The sequence below is a fragment of the Pangasianodon hypophthalmus genome, chromosome 15 (genome assembly GCF_027358585.1).
Source record: "Pangasianodon hypophthalmus isolate fPanHyp1 chromosome 15, fPanHyp1.pri, whole genome shotgun sequence".
NCBI lineage: Eukaryota > Metazoa > Chordata > Actinopteri > Siluriformes > Pangasiidae > Pangasianodon > Pangasianodon hypophthalmus.
This window is the reverse complement of record NC_069724.1, coordinates 24,046,084-24,066,908: the sequence shown is the minus strand read 5'-3', so window position 1 is coordinate 24,066,908 and position 20,825 is coordinate 24,046,084. Positions and strand designations below refer to the sequence as shown.

At 38.7% G+C, this 20,825-nt stretch overlaps 1 protein-coding gene across 3 annotated transcripts in view; it reads left to right on the top strand.

Annotated features, from left to right (window-relative positions):
• LOC113535403 (potassium/sodium hyperpolarization-activated cyclic nucleotide-gated channel 1) overlaps positions 1-20,569 on the top strand; it is a 112,842-nt gene extending 92,273 nt beyond the window's left edge. Inside the window, exons 7-10 of one of the 3 annotated variants that reach the window (XM_026928670.3) lie at positions 6,445-6,609; positions 9,393-9,440; positions 11,346-11,409; positions 18,918-19,234. In XM_026928670.3, coding sequence (XP_026784471.2) covers positions 6,445-6,609; positions 9,393-9,440; positions 11,346-11,409; positions 18,918-19,104 — 464 coding nt within the window. In that variant the 3' untranslated portion in view covers positions 19,105-19,234. Of the gene's footprint in view, positions 1-6,444; positions 6,610-9,392; positions 9,441-11,345; positions 11,410-18,917 lie in introns of all 3 variants that reach the window. The other 2 variants (XM_026928671.3, XM_026928669.3) reach the window with 2 other exon arrangements.
• The last annotated feature ends 256 nt before the right edge of the window (positions 20,570-20,825 follow it).

Below are 20,825 nucleotides of genomic sequence, written 5' to 3'. Positions count from 1 at the left end.
AGTTGGATAAAATGGATAAAAAGTATGATGCGTCATTCTTTAATAAAAAATAAATTGTAATTGTTGGCAAAATTGCTGGGGTATAAGAGGATCAAACACTCCATGTTGTGCTGTTATAAAAAAAGAATCAACTTCAGGGTGGTGTGATGAAGCGGAGTCACTGTTACCACCCTGAAGTTGATTATTTTCCCATAACAGCACGTCCCTAACGTTTTATTTTTCTTATACCACAGCAATTTACCAATGACCACATTTATTTTTTACTCTCATATAATGACGTTTTCTAATTTGTTAAATTTAGATACATCAGGAAACACTGACACACACACACACACACACACACACACACTCTCTCTCTCTCTCTCTCTCTCTCTCTCTCTCTCTGTCTCTCATTGAGGTGCAATTCAGCTTGTTACTCATGTTGTTATATAAAGTTATATAACGTTCATCTGTCTGCTCCTCATTTCCTGTTTCTATGAGAGACGAGACATTTCACTTAGACTGAAATGGACTTAAATGTTTTATGTGAACTCTTTAACTCTTTAAATTTAAATATAATTCCAGTGTAAATGTAGTTCATACTTCATGGGGTCTACAGTGGTGTGGTTATGTTATACCTTATGTAGTATAAGTGTAAATAGTCTCATTTTTATTAAATATCTGGATAGATGAATGTCCAAATCACTTCTAATGTAGAACTCTGACATCAGACTTTAAGCCACGCCCCCTGAGTCTGACACCAGTGTGGAGTGACTGAGGTTTAGTTTGGAACTACAGCTGTTTTTAGCTCGGTTTGTCCAACAGTGTGTCACACAGCGTCGGAAACCTCATCACCTCATCAGCAAGTCTGTCTGAGTTACTAATGAAGCTCTGAAAACTGTGACATCATCACGCTGTGACTCATTCACGGTATTTTCATACTCAAAACCAAGAGGCTTTTATTAATAATCAGGTGTGTAATGTGTTGTTCATTTAATTGTAGTGTGGTATAATCACATCCTGCCCTCGCTATTGACCTGTTATATCACACACACACACACACACACACACACACACACACACAAACCGCCTCGCTTCGTTTCGTATCCTTTATGTAATCCGGGCCGGATGGAGCAAAACAGAATGCCTTTTGATGCTCGTGTTACGTGACACGAAGGTTGTGTTCGGCTTCGGCGCAGTGTGTTACGATGCTGGCCACCTGCTTCAGCGAAACGTCCATCTGCTCCTGGTATTTTTACCCCTGTGTGTGTGTGTGTGTGTGTGTGTGTGTGAGTGTGTGTGTTAAAACAGACGGATATGTCAGGAGGCAATCTCTTCTTCATTCTTATAGAAGGCCATCATGCACTTACTGACCTTTGTGTTATACCACACACACACACACACACACACACACGCACACACACTCTACATGTGGATTCTGACACACAAACATGGTAAGATTTGACAACCGCAGTTTTTATCTAAGATTACATACAGAGGTTTAAAGTGAGGAGTGATGCAGATGGAGGCGGAGTCAGTGTTGGGTATGAAAACATATCATTTGTTCCTCCGTGACTCTCAAAACTCTTGTGCTGTTTTCAGGTGTTTCATGTCTGGTGTTTACAGCCAGAATTGAGGTGGGTCCCTTAAAACTTACGGTCTGTTCCAAAATTATTGGCACCCTTGGGAAAAATGAGAGAAATTCGAGTAAATTTATTTTGATAAAAATAATTCACTTGTAGGGACGTGTATGGAAGGACGCATTGCATAATCAAAGACAAATTAAAAATAATAATAATAATAGCAATTTACATGGCTAAGTTTTCTGTAAAATTTATGGAAGGAGTCTCCAGTGTCAGAGCTTCAAGACATCTTCAGGACAGAGTTTACACTTTGTGAATTTTCAAAATGTTACAAAAAAAACTTCACGAGAGAGATAAAAAAGAGAGGCTGGTGAGGGAACGACAGCAGGAACTAAATTGTTTTGTAATCATAATCGGATAAAAAATATGACTTGTCATTACGTAATAAATTAAGCATTGTAATCATTGGTAAACTGCTGTGGTGTAAGAGAAATAAAACACTTCAGGACGTGCTGTTTTAGGAAAATAATCAACTTTGGCTTGGTAACAGTGACACCACTTTATCACACCACACCGTAGTTGATTATTTTCCTGTAACAGCATGACACGGAGTGTTTTATTCCTCAGCGTAAAGCTTGAGAGTGAGGGTCAGCTCTTGTGTTGACAGTCCTCCTGGGCAGTGAAGATATTTTAATTAAATTTGTGGTACGTTTTGGCTTCATGATGACTCAGACAGGTTAGATATTGCTGGATATGCTGTGTTATAAGGTCTGCTGTAGACAACAAGCCGATTACAGCCGCAGATGGAACCTCGTCAGAATGTTTTTTATCGCAGCGGTGCTTCTCCGCTCCACTCCATCTCCACATTTCTTCACTATCATTTCTGCGAAAGTGGGATTCAAGGCTAATGAACCAATTAGAGAGGGAACGGTTATTTGCCGGAGTCATCGGGAGAAACACTGCGTCCATATTAAAACGCTCGTACACCGTGTTCTCGCTCTCAGCTGGAGAGTGCGGATAGAAACACACACACACACACACACACACACACACACAGACTAGTCACATGGTGTGTATGTTGGAAGGAGTGTGTTGTCCTCAGACATGCCTTTTCAAGGTAACATGAAACATCTTATCCGGCGCTCTCGTAACTCTGAGCTCCAGCCGAGGCGTGCACACTCGTACTCTCACGCATGACTGGGTATGATCTCCAGACCGGTCCTGCACTCACAAAAATGGCTGTGCTCCAATCCCCAAGCAGCGCACAAGCCCATTTCCACTTGATGTTTAAACGCCCTTGAGTCTGTAATATAAGACCTCTGACCTCTGAGTCAGACTTCAGGGGCGAAAAGTTCACTCAGAGGAGGAAAAAAAGAGCTGTGTGAAAATAACTGTGTCATGTTGTGTCCCGTTTGCCCCAAAGCCATGCTTTTAGACTTTGTAATGAACTTTTAAACTACTTTAAAATAGTAACAAACATTTCATATTTTTTGGCACTCAAAATGATCTCAGAATTGAAAATGATTGATTGGAGAAGTTGAGCTTTGTTTCGTGTTGTAAAATTCATTCGTAGTGTTGCTCCATCTTCTTCTAAAATCTTAGATTTTTTCAAACAGTGCCAAAAAAGATAAACCTCCTCAAACTAGGCTCTTGTGTAAGTCTGGAAAGTCTGGAAAAACATTTAATTGAATGAATTTAATCTTCACACAGAACAAATAACCAAAAAAAAGTTAAAACTGGGTTTTTATTTTCGGAATAGTACTCGTTTTGCCCAACATGTTCAAAATGCCAGCTTTTAACCGGTTTTAGATTATGGTGATATTTTGTATGTGCACAAACAGCATTGAAATCATTCAGCTTTAAGGTTCATAAAACAACGCTAGAAGCAATACTCATCATTGTGATCTCTACTTTCTTCGTACACTAAATGACCAAAAGTATGTGCACCCCTGACCATGACACACAGGTGTGCTTGCTGAACTTCTCATTCCAGATTTATTCCCCCCTTTATTGCTGTTATAATAAGCTCCACTCTTCTGGGAAGCTTTCCACTAGATGTTGGAGCGTGGCTGTGGGGATTTGTGTTCATTCAGCTACAAGAGCATTAGTGAGGTCAGGCGCTGATGTTGGGATGTTGAGGAGGTCTGGGGTTCAGTCGGTGTTCCAGTTCATCCCAAAGGTGTTCAGTGGGGTTGAGGTCAGGGCTCTGTGCAGGACACTCGAGTTCTTCCACTCCAACCTTCACACACCATGTCTTCATGGAGCTCGCTTTGTGCACAGGGGCATTGTCATGCTGGAACAGGTTTGAGCTTCTTAGTTCCAGTGAAGGGAAATTGTAATTCTATACAATTTTGTGCTTCTAACATATGGGTGTGATGGTCAGGGGTCCACATACTTTTGGCCATATAGTGTATGGATTTATTTCTATTATCAGTTTTGAAGCTATTTATAAAGGAATCATTTCGGTGTGCACTCTCTTGTTTTTAATGGTATTGAAGCACTATTTTAAGCGTTATTTGTTATGTTCTGTGTCAGAATGTCGGTAGCAGTGTCCTGCACTGCCTTCTTGGCCAGGGTTCGCTTGAAAAAAGAGATTTTTATCTCTATTTTTATTTTTTATCTATTTCATCTATTTTATCTATTTCAACTCACTCAGTGTTAGACCTGGAGAAGTATGAATTTTAAACCATTTTGGGAAAAAAAACAAAATAGTATGGATATTCTCTTGCTAAAGAAATAGTCATGCCACTAAAGCCAAGATTTACGACTCTGCTAATTTGCATAGGCGTGTTGCCTGACCGATTTACAATGAATAGTTGCATGGATTACGTTAGATGCAAAGTAAGGATAGAAAACAGTATGTAAATGAAAGGGTTTTGCATGTGCTCTTTGATATTGATAGCCGTGGCGTGACTCCGGGAAGAGCAGAAACTAAACTGAACATCGATGCAAAATGAAAAGGTGTGTGTCCTGTTCATGAGGTAAAGCGAATGAAAATCTTTTGGTGTAAAAATGGTGTACGTCTTTTCGGTCTCAGTGCTGCCACCTTCCGCTGCTCTTAACGCTCTGGAGCAAGATCCTGTGCAGTTATAAGAGGTGTTACAGGTGTACTGCAGGCCACGCCCATGCTTCTCACAAACAAACTCTGAAAACCATAGAGATAAATGTACACAACTAGACAGATTTCACAGAGGTAAGGAAAAATAATGGTAGAAAAATCAAACTAGAAATATTAGAAAAATTCTTCTGGTTCCTTTCTTTCTTTTTTTTTTTAACTGTCGATTTTTCACAAATGTCTCCAATTAGAATGGACGAATCCTGCTGTTCATTTGTTTGTTTGTTTGTTTGTTTGTTTTCAAACAGACATGGAGAAATGACGCACGTGTACAGTATATGTGCGTAAAGAAGTTACAGTTGACTCGGCTCTACCCAGTAGTATACGTATGTTACATATAGAAACTTCAGGAAACTTTGAAACCATCGTGTCGACATGTCTGTGGTATTTTTAAACGTCAGAAAAGCGAAGCAATAAGAACACAAATGTCTGGTTGCTTTAAATAAGCCGTGGCGTCGTGTGCCGCTGCATCGTGCAGCTGTTCAACAGCAGCAGCAGCCTTTAGCTTTCAGAGTCATTAACTTATGGACAGAATGATAAATGGCGCCGCAGGCGTGAAGGAGCCAATCTGATATTCCGTTCTGATAAAGAACCTTTATTTATAGATGTATGTACGCTACAGATTTCATCTCTCTCCACACACACGCTTTATTTCACAGCTAATCCGTCTACCGTTCACGCCTGGGCACTTTGTTAAGAGCGCTTTCCTGCGATGACGATGAGCCTCTCAGGTTGTGACTGAGGAACTCAGTGACTTATATCATTAAATGATATGAAGCAAGCAGACTAGCTAATATTCGAGAAAGTCCTCTTATCAACAAGCTCATATTGTACAGTTGTTCCTATGTTTACGTCTCTAAGAACATGGTCCTGCACTATTTGTGTTTTATTTATTGATTTATTTTAATTAACACCGGGGTATTGTTACAGATTGTTACAGGCATCCAAGGTTAGTTACTGTATGTTTCAGGTTATAATCTAATTAACTAATTAATTAACTAATTAATTAACTATATTTTGACACTTTCTAGCCTATAAAATCTATTTCGCTTCCTTATTTTTGTTTGTTTGCACAACAGCAAACCGTTAATGTTTACTAACTGTGACTACATTTTTGACCAGATCTACGTTAGAGAAACGAGAATTATTGATATGTAATTTTTAATCAGCTCTGTTGCCATGGCAGGAAAGTATACATCTTTTTTATAGGGATAAATCGATACTGATAATAGTATCGGGTATCGGTTTGATACGAACATCCGATAGCAGGTGACACTGTGTGTTGCGCTAATGACTGTAACATCTTAACATAAATCTGATGATAAATCTTAACATAAATCTGATGATAAATCTTAACATTAATCTTGATGAGTTATCGGTCATCGACAGCGAGGGATTCAGATGGAGTGAAAACAGAAGTGTATTTGTGTGAGCTTTTTATTGCCACAGTTTAACCCGAGGAAAGACAAACAGAGCTAAATGAAATGTTCCATGATGTCACTGAGTTATTAATATTAAGTATCAGTATCAGTATTGACGAGTACTGAAAAACTGACGAGTTTGAGAAAAAATGGCATCAATCTGTTCCTACATTTTTAACGATTTATTTATATAACTGCTCGTTATTTGGCTGTGAATTTTGTGCTCTAACGTTACACTGAAGTGTTTCTCCTCCGTCCGTAATAACTGATTAAAACTTTGTGTTGTGTTTAACCAGTTTGTGTATATAAAACTTAAAGGTGGATGGTTTCTTCCTGTTTCCTGCAGAAATCTGCCTCCTGACGAAAGGACGTCGCACGGCTAGCGTCCGCGCCGACACGTACTGCCGCCTCTTCTCTCTCTCCGTCGATCATTTTAATGAAGTGCTGGAGGAATACCCAATGATGCGACGCGCCTTCGAGACCGTCGCCATCGACCGCCTTGACCGCATCGGTAAGACCGCACACACACTTTCCTCGACCTCGTCTTCGTCCGTTCAGTGTTCCCTCATCACACTCGTCTGCCATCATGCTGCATGCCTCCTGCGTATGCCTGTCTATCCTCCTGTCTATTTCCTCTTATCTGTGAATCCGACAGATTAAATGAGCTAAAGTATAGTTAAAAAAAGTGTTATTAGCTGTAACTGCCTGTGTGTGTGTGTGTGTGTGTGTGTGTGTGAGGGAGGGAGGAGGTGCATGTGAACATCCTGGCCAAGGTTTGGTTGTCCTGCTGATATTTTGGTCTAATGTCAAACCCGAGTGGAAATACAGTGAGCGGACGGAGGCAGGTTCTCACCTGCATGAGCCTCCGATCCACGTTCCTATCCTGGGTATGAGCACCACCCCGAAATCTCTCCCTCCAACCACAGCGTCCACTCACAGCTGCCTACAGCGCCCTCTTGTGTTAGGGAGTTTAAGTACTGACAAGAAAAAGGTCCTTAAAGTTCTTAAATAGCTTTAGCTCCGGGCCAGTTCTTCAGACATTACCGTATTTTCCAGACAATCATTCGGATACATGCTGAAATTTTCTCTGCTTCGATAAAAAATAAAATACAGTAGGACCCCCGTATCCGCGGGGGATCAAACCCCCAGTGGTGTCTGAAACTGCTGATAGTAGCAAACACTATATATAATATAGTTTAAAAATTTATTTTTTCATAATGTCACGGATAGAAGATTCGTTCTTACCGTACATCCTAGCAACCTCAGCATATAATTGTTTTTCTTTCCCTATTAAATCGAGAATTGTCACCTTTTTCAGTTAAATGAAGCACTTTACAACTTCTCTTTGGCACATCCGATTTGCCAGCATCATTACTCTTGTGCTTTGGGGCCATTATTAAGCAAAATAAGGGTTACTCAAGCACATGCACTGCAATACCATGAGAGCTGATCTGATAACCGAGACGGATACTAATTGACTAAGGGCTGGGTAGCGTATACAGCGTAGATACTCTGGACAAAGGGATGTTTAATGTTAGAGCTATGTCCACGAGATTTCAGCATATTACTCAGAACTGTGCGCAATTTAAATTATGAATGTTTACCGTATTTCTGGAAACCGCAGTAACTGAAACAGCAGATACAGGGGTTTTACTGTATACAGTGTTTTGTTATGTTATGTATATATTATAAATATATATATATATATATATATATATATATATATATATATATATATATATATATATATATATATATATTTATTCATTACTGCTAAAAAATTATAGCAATATTTAATGCTGTGATCATGCTAGTTGTTAGATTTTTAGTGTTTTGCTAACTGGCAGTACTTTTCTTTCCCATAACATTACCATCATTCTGGAATAGCACACCTACCGTAAATACACTAATACTAATTTTATGGCAAACTTATAACCTAAAGGTCAAGAAAATGAGCTTTATAGTCTGGAAAATACGGTAGAAAGAAAATAAAACATTCAGAGATTCAGATCGATTAGGATTTATCCATATTTGATTTGCATAGTCACTTTAGACTTTGATTTTAACCTTTTTCCTTTTACCTTAATATATATTTTAGTTTATTTTTATTTATGCAATAATGGAAATGTGCTACTTTTTCTATTTTTTTCTACATTTTTTAAATACATTTTCATTCATTCATTTTGAAACTTAATTATACTAGTATTTATTAATATACATCATGAGTTTTTATGCCTAGAAATTTCAAAAAGCTATTTAGATTTGTTTAAAACGTGTGAAAAAAAATTTAAAGGTGAGAAATTTGCTACATTTTGCTTTTAAATTAAAGCATGTGATACCGATCGTGTCTGGACATTTACACCAAGAATACGGAACAAAATAAAGTCACAACTTCAAGTTAGAGGTAAAATTAGAGATACTTTTTTCACTTGTACTTGTTTTTAAAAATAATTTCAACTCAGTGCAATGCTACGTTACAGTAAGCCCAAATATAACTTAACACTTAGCTTTATAATACTGAAACGTGTTGAAGATACAACGCTTTATTTCAGTTGCACTAAAAGTAATTCTGGATGTTTAGTAAAATCAGTAATTTGAGATTGATATATAACAGAAAATGTCACATTTCTAAAAGTAATTTTATCTTAAGCTTACATTACATTAAATCTTGCAGTTATACTGTGAACATTAGAGGGACTTTGGCTTGATATTCTCCATCACCTAATGGTTTAAATAGTAAAGATTTAGGTCACTATGACCTTTCTGACCTTTTAATTTATTTAAAAAAAAAACAGTAAGTATGAATAAGTCTACATGATTAAACATTGCAGGAGATTATTGTTTTTTATTGCTAGTTTATCATATTTTCTGGACGATCATTCACTCCGGAGTGTAAATTTAATACATGAATTTGGTCTTCTTATAGAAAAAAAACACATATCTGTTGCATTATTGTATAATTTGTATTAGCATTTAGTAATAAAAGCATAAGGAAACTACCTTAACTCCTGGAGTAGCATGTCTACCATAAATACACTAATAATCAGGATTACAGTTAAATTAATGACAAAATTACAACTTAAGGTCCAGAAAATGTGGTAAATTACTGGGGTATTTCAGTTAGACCTTCCAATAAATATAAATATCCAAATGTCTTCAATTAAAACCTGTAATTTCACGATCAAATTTCAGATTTCAAGCGTATATCTATGAGTAATATATACAAAAGTTTCCTCAGATGTTGACAAACTGCATGCCGCATGTAATAATTACGAATACTTTTTAATTTTGCAGCAGCTATGACAAATGATCAGCAGGTTCACTGTGACCAGTCAACGCGAAGTATACCGTTTTTCCTCTAAGCATATGAGAAGAATGTGAATTTATTACTAACATAGCATGCACCTATCATATACGTTATAATTACATTAATGCCTGCAAAAACAGCTTCAAGGGCCGTATTCAGAGTCAGTCCAAGATACATGAGAGTATTTATGTGAGAGTTTAAGCGTATTCACAGATCGGCTCAGCAGATGATTCACGCTGCCTTCGAGTCTTCCTCGGAAGTTCAGAGGCGACGTGGTGTGTGTTCGAGTGAGTTTGGCCAAGAGAAAGCTTCTTTTGTTTTTATTTATTTTTATATAGCATCAATGACAAGAAGTTTAGTTAGTTGTACTGAAAGAAAATGAAGACTTGAGTAGTCCACATGCATTATTACAGCTTAAATCCTACAGTCTGCTGTAGACGTCACACTTATACTGGCAGCCGTCATGACTTTTCCTTATTGACACGCCCACAACTCGGAAAATCAGGGCTCACAGAAACATACGAGTTCCTGAGTTGTAATTACGCCATTGTGGTGCCATTTATTACGATATTTCTGATAGGACTTGAAGGCAGCGTGAGTCGATTTTCTGAGTTCCACAGTCAAATTATAAAAATTAGCTGTGTGTATTTCACGCCTCGGAGGGTTTTCTTGAGAAGAAGCGTCCGCCTTTTTAGACCACTGCCTTTAAACACAAAGCGCCTGGCTTTAAACCCTGAAAATGCAGACTGAAGAACTGTAACACTGCTGTCAACTGTAACATGATGCAATATAAACATAAAAACAAGAGACAATTTAAAAACAAAGAAATAAAAAAATGATTATGATGATATCTGAATGAGAATATGGTGAGCATTGAAATAAATCCTACAGGAGTCTAGTCTATTGCCAGAACATTTGCTGCATGATAAGTCCTAGTTGTAATTATCACAATAATCACTGCAGCATCTGGTTTCATTTAACAAAATTGCTTCCTCACTCTTATAAAAAGATAAAAGAAGCTTATAAAATAGCACTTGATCCAGCACAGACTATTGTTTTGCACATTATTTTTTTTATCGTACACTGACAGTTACACGACATAACAAAGCCACGAGATGATGTTGTAATGAAATTGTAATGTGTGCGTGAAATATAGCTTATTGTATCATGCTGTTAATTCGCTATGCTGATTTGTCGAATTAAAAATAATGCTAATGTGACTTATGAATAGCACTTAAATCTGGACTTATGTCTGAGGTCTAACTCAACTCTGAATACGGCCGCTTGAGTATGAGTATAACTGTTGGTCCAGCATATTATTTTTGTTTCTGAAGGTATTGTAATCAAATCTTTCCCAAGGCACGGCCACTACTGCTTGTGATTTTAGTTTTTCTGTTTTTTTTTCTGTATGTTTGGAAACTCAGGCATGTTCACACTGGCTTGCTTTTGCATCATCGTGACGTCCGAGTCAAAAGCAATCAATAGCAGATAAGCACTGATGTGATCAGGCCAGTCAAATCTAAAAACTAATCCCGGAGATGATGTGATGTGTCATGTTGCTGATGGAATTCCTGATTTAATTCCTGCATCGTGTGGAAGTACGTTCCTTTCCCTTTAGCCGGTTACAACACGCTCAGCCCAGCGCAAACACAACCACGATGCTCTGATTGGGATAAGTCTAACCCAAAAAAATAAAAAAATAAATCAAGGGGTTTTGTCTCATACAAAGGAAAAAAAAATGCAGACCGGGTCATGATCTGTGCTCGTTGTGCTTTTATTTATTTTTCTTTTCTTCTTTTTTTTGGACTGCAAATGCTTGTTTCATCCTACGCAAGAGAAAATTGATATAAAAGTCAAAAGTTAATCATGCATTGACCAGAATGCCATGTTTCACGATTGATCACAATGTATGTATCTTTATCTAAAAATTATTCAACCAGGAGTCCCTCTTGAGATGAGCTCATCTCGTTTTCAAGAGTGTCCTGGCCGAAGATTAGGCAGCAGGTAAATTCCTCGATACAATCCCACATCTCAAAGAAATAGCTCCACAAACTAAAAGCATCATGGGAAAGTTCTACAATACAGACGCTTAGAACCCGGAGTGTTACGCACTCAAGACGGCAGTGTGTTTTTTTCTGTTTGGGGTAAATGCATGTTACTGAAGAAGGCAAGGATTTATGTTAGGCCCGTTTTACTTTTGGTCATGGTTCATAAACGGTGGTTTTTATAGAGGAAGGGTATAGAAACAGTCAAGTCAAAAGTGTTCTTTTTTTCTGAATCAAAAGTTAATTCATTTAAACATAAAAATGAATAACTCCATTTTTATTTTGGAGTACTTTTGGGGCATATTCTGATATTCTGAATTTGTAGGATTTGTAGAAAAATCAGGGATGGAAGCCAAGCAGGAACCCACGCAGTAGACTTGTGCGATATTGATTTTTTCCATGTTCTTGATTTGCCTTTAACAAAAATCTTGATTAATGATTTAATCATCTAGAACAAACACAAAAAATAAAACTGAAAAAACGAGCATTTCCACCATTTCACGTTTAAGGACAAGACATGAAGGCGTAACAGTGTTAGCAGTCGGGAACGGGAACCACAAAAACTCAGTTGGATGGTGGATTTTTTAGGTGATTTTTTTTTTTTTTTTTTTGAATAAACAGTAAGAAAAAAACATAATACATTTACAATATAACGCTTTTGCAAATTGGTTGTTTAACGTCCACATGGCTGACATTTTCACTGTCGATCTGCTGCCCGAAGTGTTTGGATGCGTCTGAGCGATGAGCAAAAAAAAACAAAAAAAAAACAGCGTATTTAATCACGTTTGAATTTTCTCTACCATTAACGTTATTTGGTTTAAGTGTTAGATTTGACACTTTGTTATACATACATAGATGGGACCTAACTAAACCACACACTGGTTACAAACTCAGACCCACATATCAGTAACGTTTTTAATTCACTTCAGATCTGTGCTCGTCATGGTCCCCTGGATACGCGGCCAGGTTGGTAATCAGAGAAATCTGAGAAGAACGGTTGTAATGCCAAAGCCCAGAAATACTCACAAATAAAAGATTAGCAGATATTCATTTTTTATATCTTTATCCCAAATGGCTTGAATAGAAAGCAGAAAAAACAACCATTTTGACTTGACCATTGCCTTATTTCAGAAGGAACACAGCCTATATACAGTACACAAATCCACTGTCAATGCATGCTTACTATAATATTTTGACTGATAATTTAACCTAATGTTATCAAAGCTTTAATTAATAAATCATTCCTGCTAGCAGCAATCGGCATGATGCTACTTCTCTGTGTATGTGTGTATAATGCTGCATCTTGTTTATCATGGTTTTATCATTGCTTCCCAATGCAACATCTAACACATCAACATGAACATGCCAAAAAAAAGGTCAGGAATTCTTTACTCGCCATAGTTTCGTACAGTGCATCATTGACTTCTTCTTCTTCTTCTTCTTCTTATTATTATTATTATTATTATTAATGCTTACTGCTCGGTTTGTAGAGGTGTAGAGAAGAAAGCACCTGGCTAAGTGCTCGAGCTTAATGGGATGCTGTAACACGCCTCACAAAGTTTAATTTAAAGCTGACAGACAAAAACTTCAGCAAGTGGGTCGTGGGAATGAGACGAGAGCTAGAGGCATGAAACTAATCATCGCCAATGAGCCCTGAGAGAGTAGCAGAGAAAGAACAACAAGCAGACAGTGAAGCATTGGAGTCAAGTAGTATGATTGAGAATAATGAACAATTTCAGGATTTGTTTAAAGCCTCCTATAAAGATTAATTGTTACTGATAATGTTTAAACTGACTTTATTTAACAGTTACAATTATTAAAAATGTGTGAACATGAATAAACCAGAAGTAATAGTCGCAGAGTAATTAACACTGGTAGTAATTGTTGTGTTTTGTTTTTTGTTTTTTTTTGCTCAGAAGATGTTTATTCATTTTCTATAACATGCACTTGTTATAATTTGTTATCATTTCTATAGTAACACAAAAAAAGAAGTGTGTCGTCATTGATATGATGAAGTTTTCTGTAAGGAGACCAAATGCATGTCTCTATTAAAGACGCAGTTTTATCAGGTCAGTCGATTTGTAGGAGAATGCACTAGTTCCTCCTCTCGATATTTTCACAGAACACAGTTTGCAGTCTGCTTTGCGTTGATTGCCATCATTCATCATGAAACATGTCCAGGTCGCTGTCATTTCATGTCGTCTGTTTCTTTAGTGCAGCGACCTACACGAGGCTTATGTCACGTATCGACGTCTCTTGGCATCGGCGCATTTTTGCGAGTAAAAGGAAATGGTAACCCTGACACCAGTATCAGTGTCTGACTGATTATAAGGGGAAAGTCTTCATGCTGTTTGTTCATTAACTCTTAATTTAACACACCTGAGTCAGAGAGCAAAAACACACACACACACAAAACAGAAATCATGTTTCTAGTTAGTGTCTGTGGCCGGTGATGTATTCATGGTATGAAAACATTAAGTGCTCTCTTAAACCTGCACAATTCTTACACGCAGCAAGTGCAGTAATTGAAAATGTCAGCGGACGCTAAACGGGATAAAATGCTACATACTACAGGAAATTGGATGCTGGCTGACTCACATTACACACTCGCTCATGTTCCACATCAATAACATGTTTCTGTCTAACTCCTCATTCACAGAGTTCACGCTTCCTCCAAAATTATTTTCCTACATCATGTAAGTCTGTGGAGTTTCTCTTAGCAGTAGTAAGTAGTGGCCTGTGTTTTGGAGAAGTGTGTAGATCAGCAAATTTCAGCTGTAGCTAGCTTCAATTTCTCTGTTCTAAATGTTCAATGAAAGCTTGTCTAATTTTCTGTCCAGTGCTGTCCCCGGTCCTATTTCTCATCATGCTGGTAGACATGGTCCAATTAGAGTAGCATGAAACAAACCATGAGGAGGCGAAGGATGCTTTTTCACCTGCTGAGTCCAAATCAGAGTGAAATTTATACTTTTGGTTTGATGTTTGGTTTGTTTCAGGTTCACACTGCGCAACTTTTCACAAGGCTGAAAATGTCCTCACAAATCCCTTTATGAAATGTTTATTTCATCGGTCCTTTGGATCTCTGTCCGTTGGATCAGTTTAGCAGCTCGCATTTACAAAAACCCAGAACACATTTCATGTTTGATTCACTTCCTGCAGTGGAGTCGCTTCAGAGTCGAATCACTTTCTCAGTGTAATCAAATTGCACTAAAACTAACATTTTTGTTATGTCAAGTTACGTTGCAACATTAAAATATCTCAAATAGAATATGCAGTAAATATCCACATATTTGCTCACTAACCAGACTTCTTCTTTTCTTATTTTCTGTCCTCCATGTTGGAGGTAAAAAGTGTTTGATGTCGCTCGGTACTTTTCTGAAAAGTTTACATTTTTGTTCGACAAAAGAAAAGGTATATGATATCACTTTTAGAAATCAAATTACTTACAACTTGTGGCCGCTTCCCGTAGGATTACATGTAAAACCTGTTGCGAATAAAACAGTGTAGAAGTAGCCTGAAAACCTCAGCATGCTTCATGCGGAGACATTTGTGTCTCTCCTACAAACAATATGACATGACTGCGGATGTCGTGGGTGATGGCTCGTTTCAAACGTCACATGACCAAGCCGATTCATTTCAAGATGGATGACTTTTAGGAGCAGCAGTCTTCTTCGCATATTCGTGGAAATTGTCATGAAATTTTAACAGCGCCACCTGCAGCACTGGAGCTCTCGCACGCAACATCCAATACGGAATCGCAGACATTATGCAAGCTTGTAAGCTCGTGAAGGTAGTTTCTTCTTCACATAACCCTCGCATTAAGTATACTGAAGCCTTTACACATCATGGTCATTGCCTGTTCAGAATAAATAAATAAATAAACGTGGTCTCACGGTGGAATCAATTGCCAGTCCTTCTGTCTCTAAAGCAAATATCAACCCCACAACCTAACAAAGTTCAGCTGGTTGTGTTTATCCTGCCATGATGGCAAATATAAAGAACCGACAGTGACATTGTGTGTGTTTGGATATGCAAGGACATGTCTAGCTTCTCAAACCTGCGCCGTTGTCCCCGGGGACGCCCCGTCGTCCTCGAGAACCGGCTCGCGTTAATTCCTGTCACACCGGATAAACGTCCCTGTCAGAACCTGGTGCAAATATGTTTCTCTTCCTATTGACACGTTTTCATCTGCTCGATCAAAATAGATAACGCTAAGGATACTAGATATCGCAACTGCTTCGATTTAGTTTAGTTTGATATACACTTGGGTGCCAAATGGATTTTGTGTTTGTGCTTCTGGAAATTGCAGTGATTCATCCGTACTGCAGTGAGATGGAGAACTTTGCTTGCTCAGTTACAGCAGTATCGGATTAATCAGTGGCTCCTGCTGTCATAAGCTCTTTGTTCCTTTTTTTAATTTATATTTTTTTAATTTATCAAGCAGGAAAGCCTTACTGGGACTCGCGTCTCATGTTCAGATGGGTCCTGCACATTGACCACAGGGTAATAGAAACTAATAAGCAAGAAACAGAAACAGAACTGACAGCAGAACGTTAGTCAGAGAAGTGCTAATGATTAATATAATCCAGATCCGATAAGATTAAATAAAGCACATTTAAATATATAATGAAAAGTAAATAAAACCAATACATTTATTTAAAACATAAAATATGTGATATAATTTATCATTTTTTCTGGAAGTTTTCTGTTTTTTATATTTATATAAGAAAACTTCACCATATCAAGGATAAGAAGTTATTGCAGTTGTTAAATAACAGCACATTTTTATCATAAGTCTAAAATTAAGTGAGCATCCACCATAAAATTCCCTGTAAATAAGCTGTTGCTATAGAAACGATACATAAATAGGGATTTACATCTACACTGTCGTCAGAGCCGCTGTTATAGAAAATTAAATCTGACACAAGAATTCAACAGAGGTGTGGTATAAATATACATACATCCCTATTACTGTGCAAATTTTTGTCTTAGATATTTATTAGATTTCTTCTGCATTAGGTTTCCAAACATTTATTTTCTCAGCAAATAAATGTCACAAACAAACTTTTGTATGTGTAAAGAAAGACTTTTGCGCAGTACTATATATCTAACTATAATTTACCATCCAAATTACCTCTGATCAGCAGAAGATACTTCCTCATTCTCAACAGAGAAGCTGTAAGAAAAAGGTCTCTCCAGAGTCTGATTGCTTAGCCCTTATAACATGCTGGAACACGGCAAATTCATTTTCCAATCACATTCCCCATTTCTGCTCCCCAGCTGAGGCATTAGCCCTTGCACAGAATATATTTCACTGTCTACGCTTGTGCGGTCCAGATTTCGGCACCCAGATTAACCCAGGCGTGATTGCACAAGAGTCTGAATGTTGTTTTTGTTACTCTTATGAAAGAATCCCAACCCACAGTGTAATTTATCTCAAAACCAGGTTTTATCTGTGCCTGGAGAATTGCGCCTGAAAGTCCATACAGAAGATTAGCTCTAGCTGCAGATATTTAGCCAGTAATGGTGAAGGAGCAAGACGTATCAGAAGATTCCTGCAGGCGCACAAGCTGAATGGTGAAAGCTGCAAGAAAGGACGCCACCTCCACATTCAAGGCCGTAGCTGAGAGATTGATTGTTAATGGCTTTTACGCCTTCAGTTCCACTGATTGAAGAGTTCTGCTTGGATGCAGGCTGTTCAGTAAACCGAAAAAGACGAGAGGTCAAATCGAAAGAAATAAATCCCAGTCACTACTGCTGCTTTTGTCTGAACAGGACACAATAATCTGATTTTTCTCGATCTGAGAAGTCCAAAAAATTCTTGCAAATTTTCTACTTTTGCAGAAATATAACTCTGCAAATCGAATTGAGAAGCAGTGATGCTCAAACGACAGCATGGAATTTGTGGCATGGCCGGTCTTTCACACCATTTTTTTGCGTGATGATGGATGGAAATAATCCACCATGACATGACAAGAATTCTGCTTGATCTTCAGTCTAATGTTTTTAGTTCCACAGCAATAAAAAATAAAATAAGAAAAAATGAAGTGGTAAAGATTTCAGCAAAATTTCAATAAAAATCTGATTATATTCTCAAGGACTACCAGCTTTCCACCTTTTGTTTGAATCCTGACAATGCCAGAGCCATTTGTGGTTGGGGGTCCAAGCATGAATAATTGTCCCTGATCTCTAGATGAGAAGAATGTTCGTTATGAAAAAGACATAAATTGCAGGTTGGAATCCTGGAGACACCACAGCCATTGGTGGCCAAAAGTCCAAGCAGGTGTAATTGTCCCTGCTCTCTGTATGACAAGGACACCGAAGTTAGTTCATGTATACAGAATAGGGTAGTTGGTGTCTTCATCCAAGAACACGCAGCTCTGGCGTGAGCAGCAGTTTGGAAAGATGTCCCGGCCTTCACCCTGCTGGGGTTGGCAGCTGTTATGTGACAGGGAGATCCAGAGAGTGGGTGGGAACTGGATATAGTTAAACCTGGGGAGAAAATCGATGATTTCTGGAAGCTTTCGCCAAGAAATAAATCTATAAGACAAAGCGCTAGTTTTGTGCTATAAAATCAAACCCCCACACCATCAACCTCAAATCATACACTGTGACACACTGTGTGTCAAATAACCCTACATAACCAATCGTATTGTCTACACCTCACACCTCCTTACACACAGTATCTAATCGATGCTTGTCACCGAAATTGATTTCTCGAGTGCCTTGTTTCTGACAGTTCCTCGCACTGAAGAAGGTTCTGCATCTCAGGAGAGTGTAAATGTAATTCCACCTCTGACAGACTCTGTAATTATCTTTACTTGGTAGAGTTATGTTTAAAAGACATTCCTACCATTATAAGAGTCATTTAGCATTCCTGCATCGAGTCGGGGTATTGAACTACATACATAAAGACCTGATCGAAACGGTTGGTGTGTTGTTTGTCTTTATTGCAGTCGAGATCTAATATTCGGTTAATGGTCGCATGTCACGGACTTCAAATGATCTCAGTCTTAATGGACCTAAAAGGGCCGCTCTTGGATCTGTATGGACAGTTTAGTCAATGCTCTAGACATTAAATGTTAAAATCATTCCATCTCTGATTGAAATAAAGTCAGTCTAGTTGGTTAATTAAGCAAGGAACTCCAAATGAAGTCTACCGACAGCAACACTTTGCCATTGCACCATGTCTTCTCATGGATAAGTCAATAGATAATGCTAAGGTGTGTGTTGTGTATGTGATCTTGATAATGTATTAGAACAAAGTTCTTCATAGGATTTAGTTACATCAAGTGTTTTTAGGCACGTCAAATTTATTTAGCACTGTGTTTTTGCTAGCTATCAGTCTTCCCTTCATGTTGTCCCTGTGTCTCCATTACATCTTCACTGTTTTCCACCTCATATGCTGTAATATTTCATATGCTGCATGATGGTCATCGTAGCTAGCTAACATTTTGTTCTTTCCAGGGAAGAAGAACTCCCTCCTGCTTCAGAAGTTCCAGAAGGACCTGAATGCTGGCGTGTTCAATACACAGGAGAACGAGCTTCTGAAGCAGATTATCCGACAGGACCGGGAGATGGTGATGATGGTGGAGAGGAAGCAGTCGGTCACAGGTGCGAATTCGACCCCCATGTCCGGAAATTCCATCATTAACTCTCCGGCTCAGCCTCCTTTCGCCAACAGCCAGTTCCAGCAGCAACCACAATCCTCACCCATGACCCCTATGCCTCCCATGAGCTACAGCACCTCGGCGTCCATCCTCCCTGCGGCTCGCCTAGCTGGGAGCGTGGCCTTCTCGTCGCCAGGCAACCCAGCCACGCCCCTACAGCAGCAGCCAATGGCCGGAGGCGTCATGTCGCCCTGCTCGTTCACGGCAGGGCGAACCTTCCAGTATGGATCGCCCACGGCTTCACAGCTGTCCCTCGTGCCCCAGCTGTCAGCCGTGACAACACAGCAGCAGCAACAGCAGCAGTCGTCGCAGCCGCAGCAGGCGTCCCCGCAAAGAAACGAGGTTCATAGCAGTCTTAGCAGGGACGTGCGCCATCTTTCGGCCTCTCAGCCCTCGCTGCCTCATGAAACCTCACTAGCCATTAGGCAACATCCATCCTCTGGAGAATCTTTGGCATCTATCCAGCCCGCAGCAAGCCCCTCCCCACAGGCCCCTGGCTCTGCCCCACAGCAGGGCACCATTCGCGCCACGGTCCCTCCGAGGGTGGCGCTTTTCCGACAAATGTCATCAGGCGCGCTACCACCAGTGCGAGCGGCACCCTCTACGGTCCAGCACAGAGATCCCATGGGATCCCGGAGAGAGTCGGCCGTCTTAAGCAGCGGCACTGAGACTGAACAAGACAAGATGCGGTTTGCGTCGAATTTATGATTTTTCTTTTTGTTGTTCTTCCTCATTTATTTATTGATTGATTTTTTTTTTAAAAAATGATTTTGCTTCATTTTTATGGAGATGCGAAAAAAAAGAGACGAGTATTTTTGTTTCTTCCTCCAACCAACCTCGTAGATATCCTGTACAGACTTACCCTTGTATTATATTCTATTTTAGAAACCTTTCCCCTTCAACGTAAGAATGTATATTATACAAATATATACGTGTAAATCTAGAATATTTGGCACTGCCTATATGAAAAAAAGGCGGGAAAACACTAGTATAAATGCAAGTCTTCCTTTCTGATATGTATATATGATGGACGTTGGATTTTTTTCCTTTTTGTTTTTTTTTTCCCTGTTTGTTTGTCTTCGTTTTTGTAACTGGAATGAAACATGATAGCTGGCAAGCTGTTTTGTTTTTCTGGAATTGATTCCTTAATTTTTTTTTTCGAGGCGATGTCCAAATACAAGTTCAGCATTCAGCAGCTTTTTTGGCATCACTGTGGAAAACCTACACGCAAAACCAATACTGGCGCTCAAAAAAAAAAAAAAAAAAGCACATTCATCAATCTGGATATTTGTCAGGAAGATGGAGATTACGAGGAGGAAAGAGCGGGTAAACGCGGCTCTGAGTTTCTACTCTGCAATACAACAGTCCAGTAACTGAAGTGTAGTGTTAAGACCGAGGCAGTGTTACGGGATCAAAGGGAATAAAAGTTGCTGATTTTTTTTCTTTTCATTTCTTTATTTATTTTATGCTTTTCTCCTGTTTATAATTTGTAAAGAGGGATTAGGGTTGCAGGTGGATTATTTTCTACCCCTGGTTTCTGAGATGGACATGATGAAATGTCGGACTGTGTACATTTATAATATTTATAAACTAAAGATTATCACCATTATGCAATAGACTGTGATATAAAGACAAAACTATATGTGTGTTGTAAATAGTTTTGTAGAGCTAGTCCTTGCAGAATAACGTGTGGTGCATTCTCGAA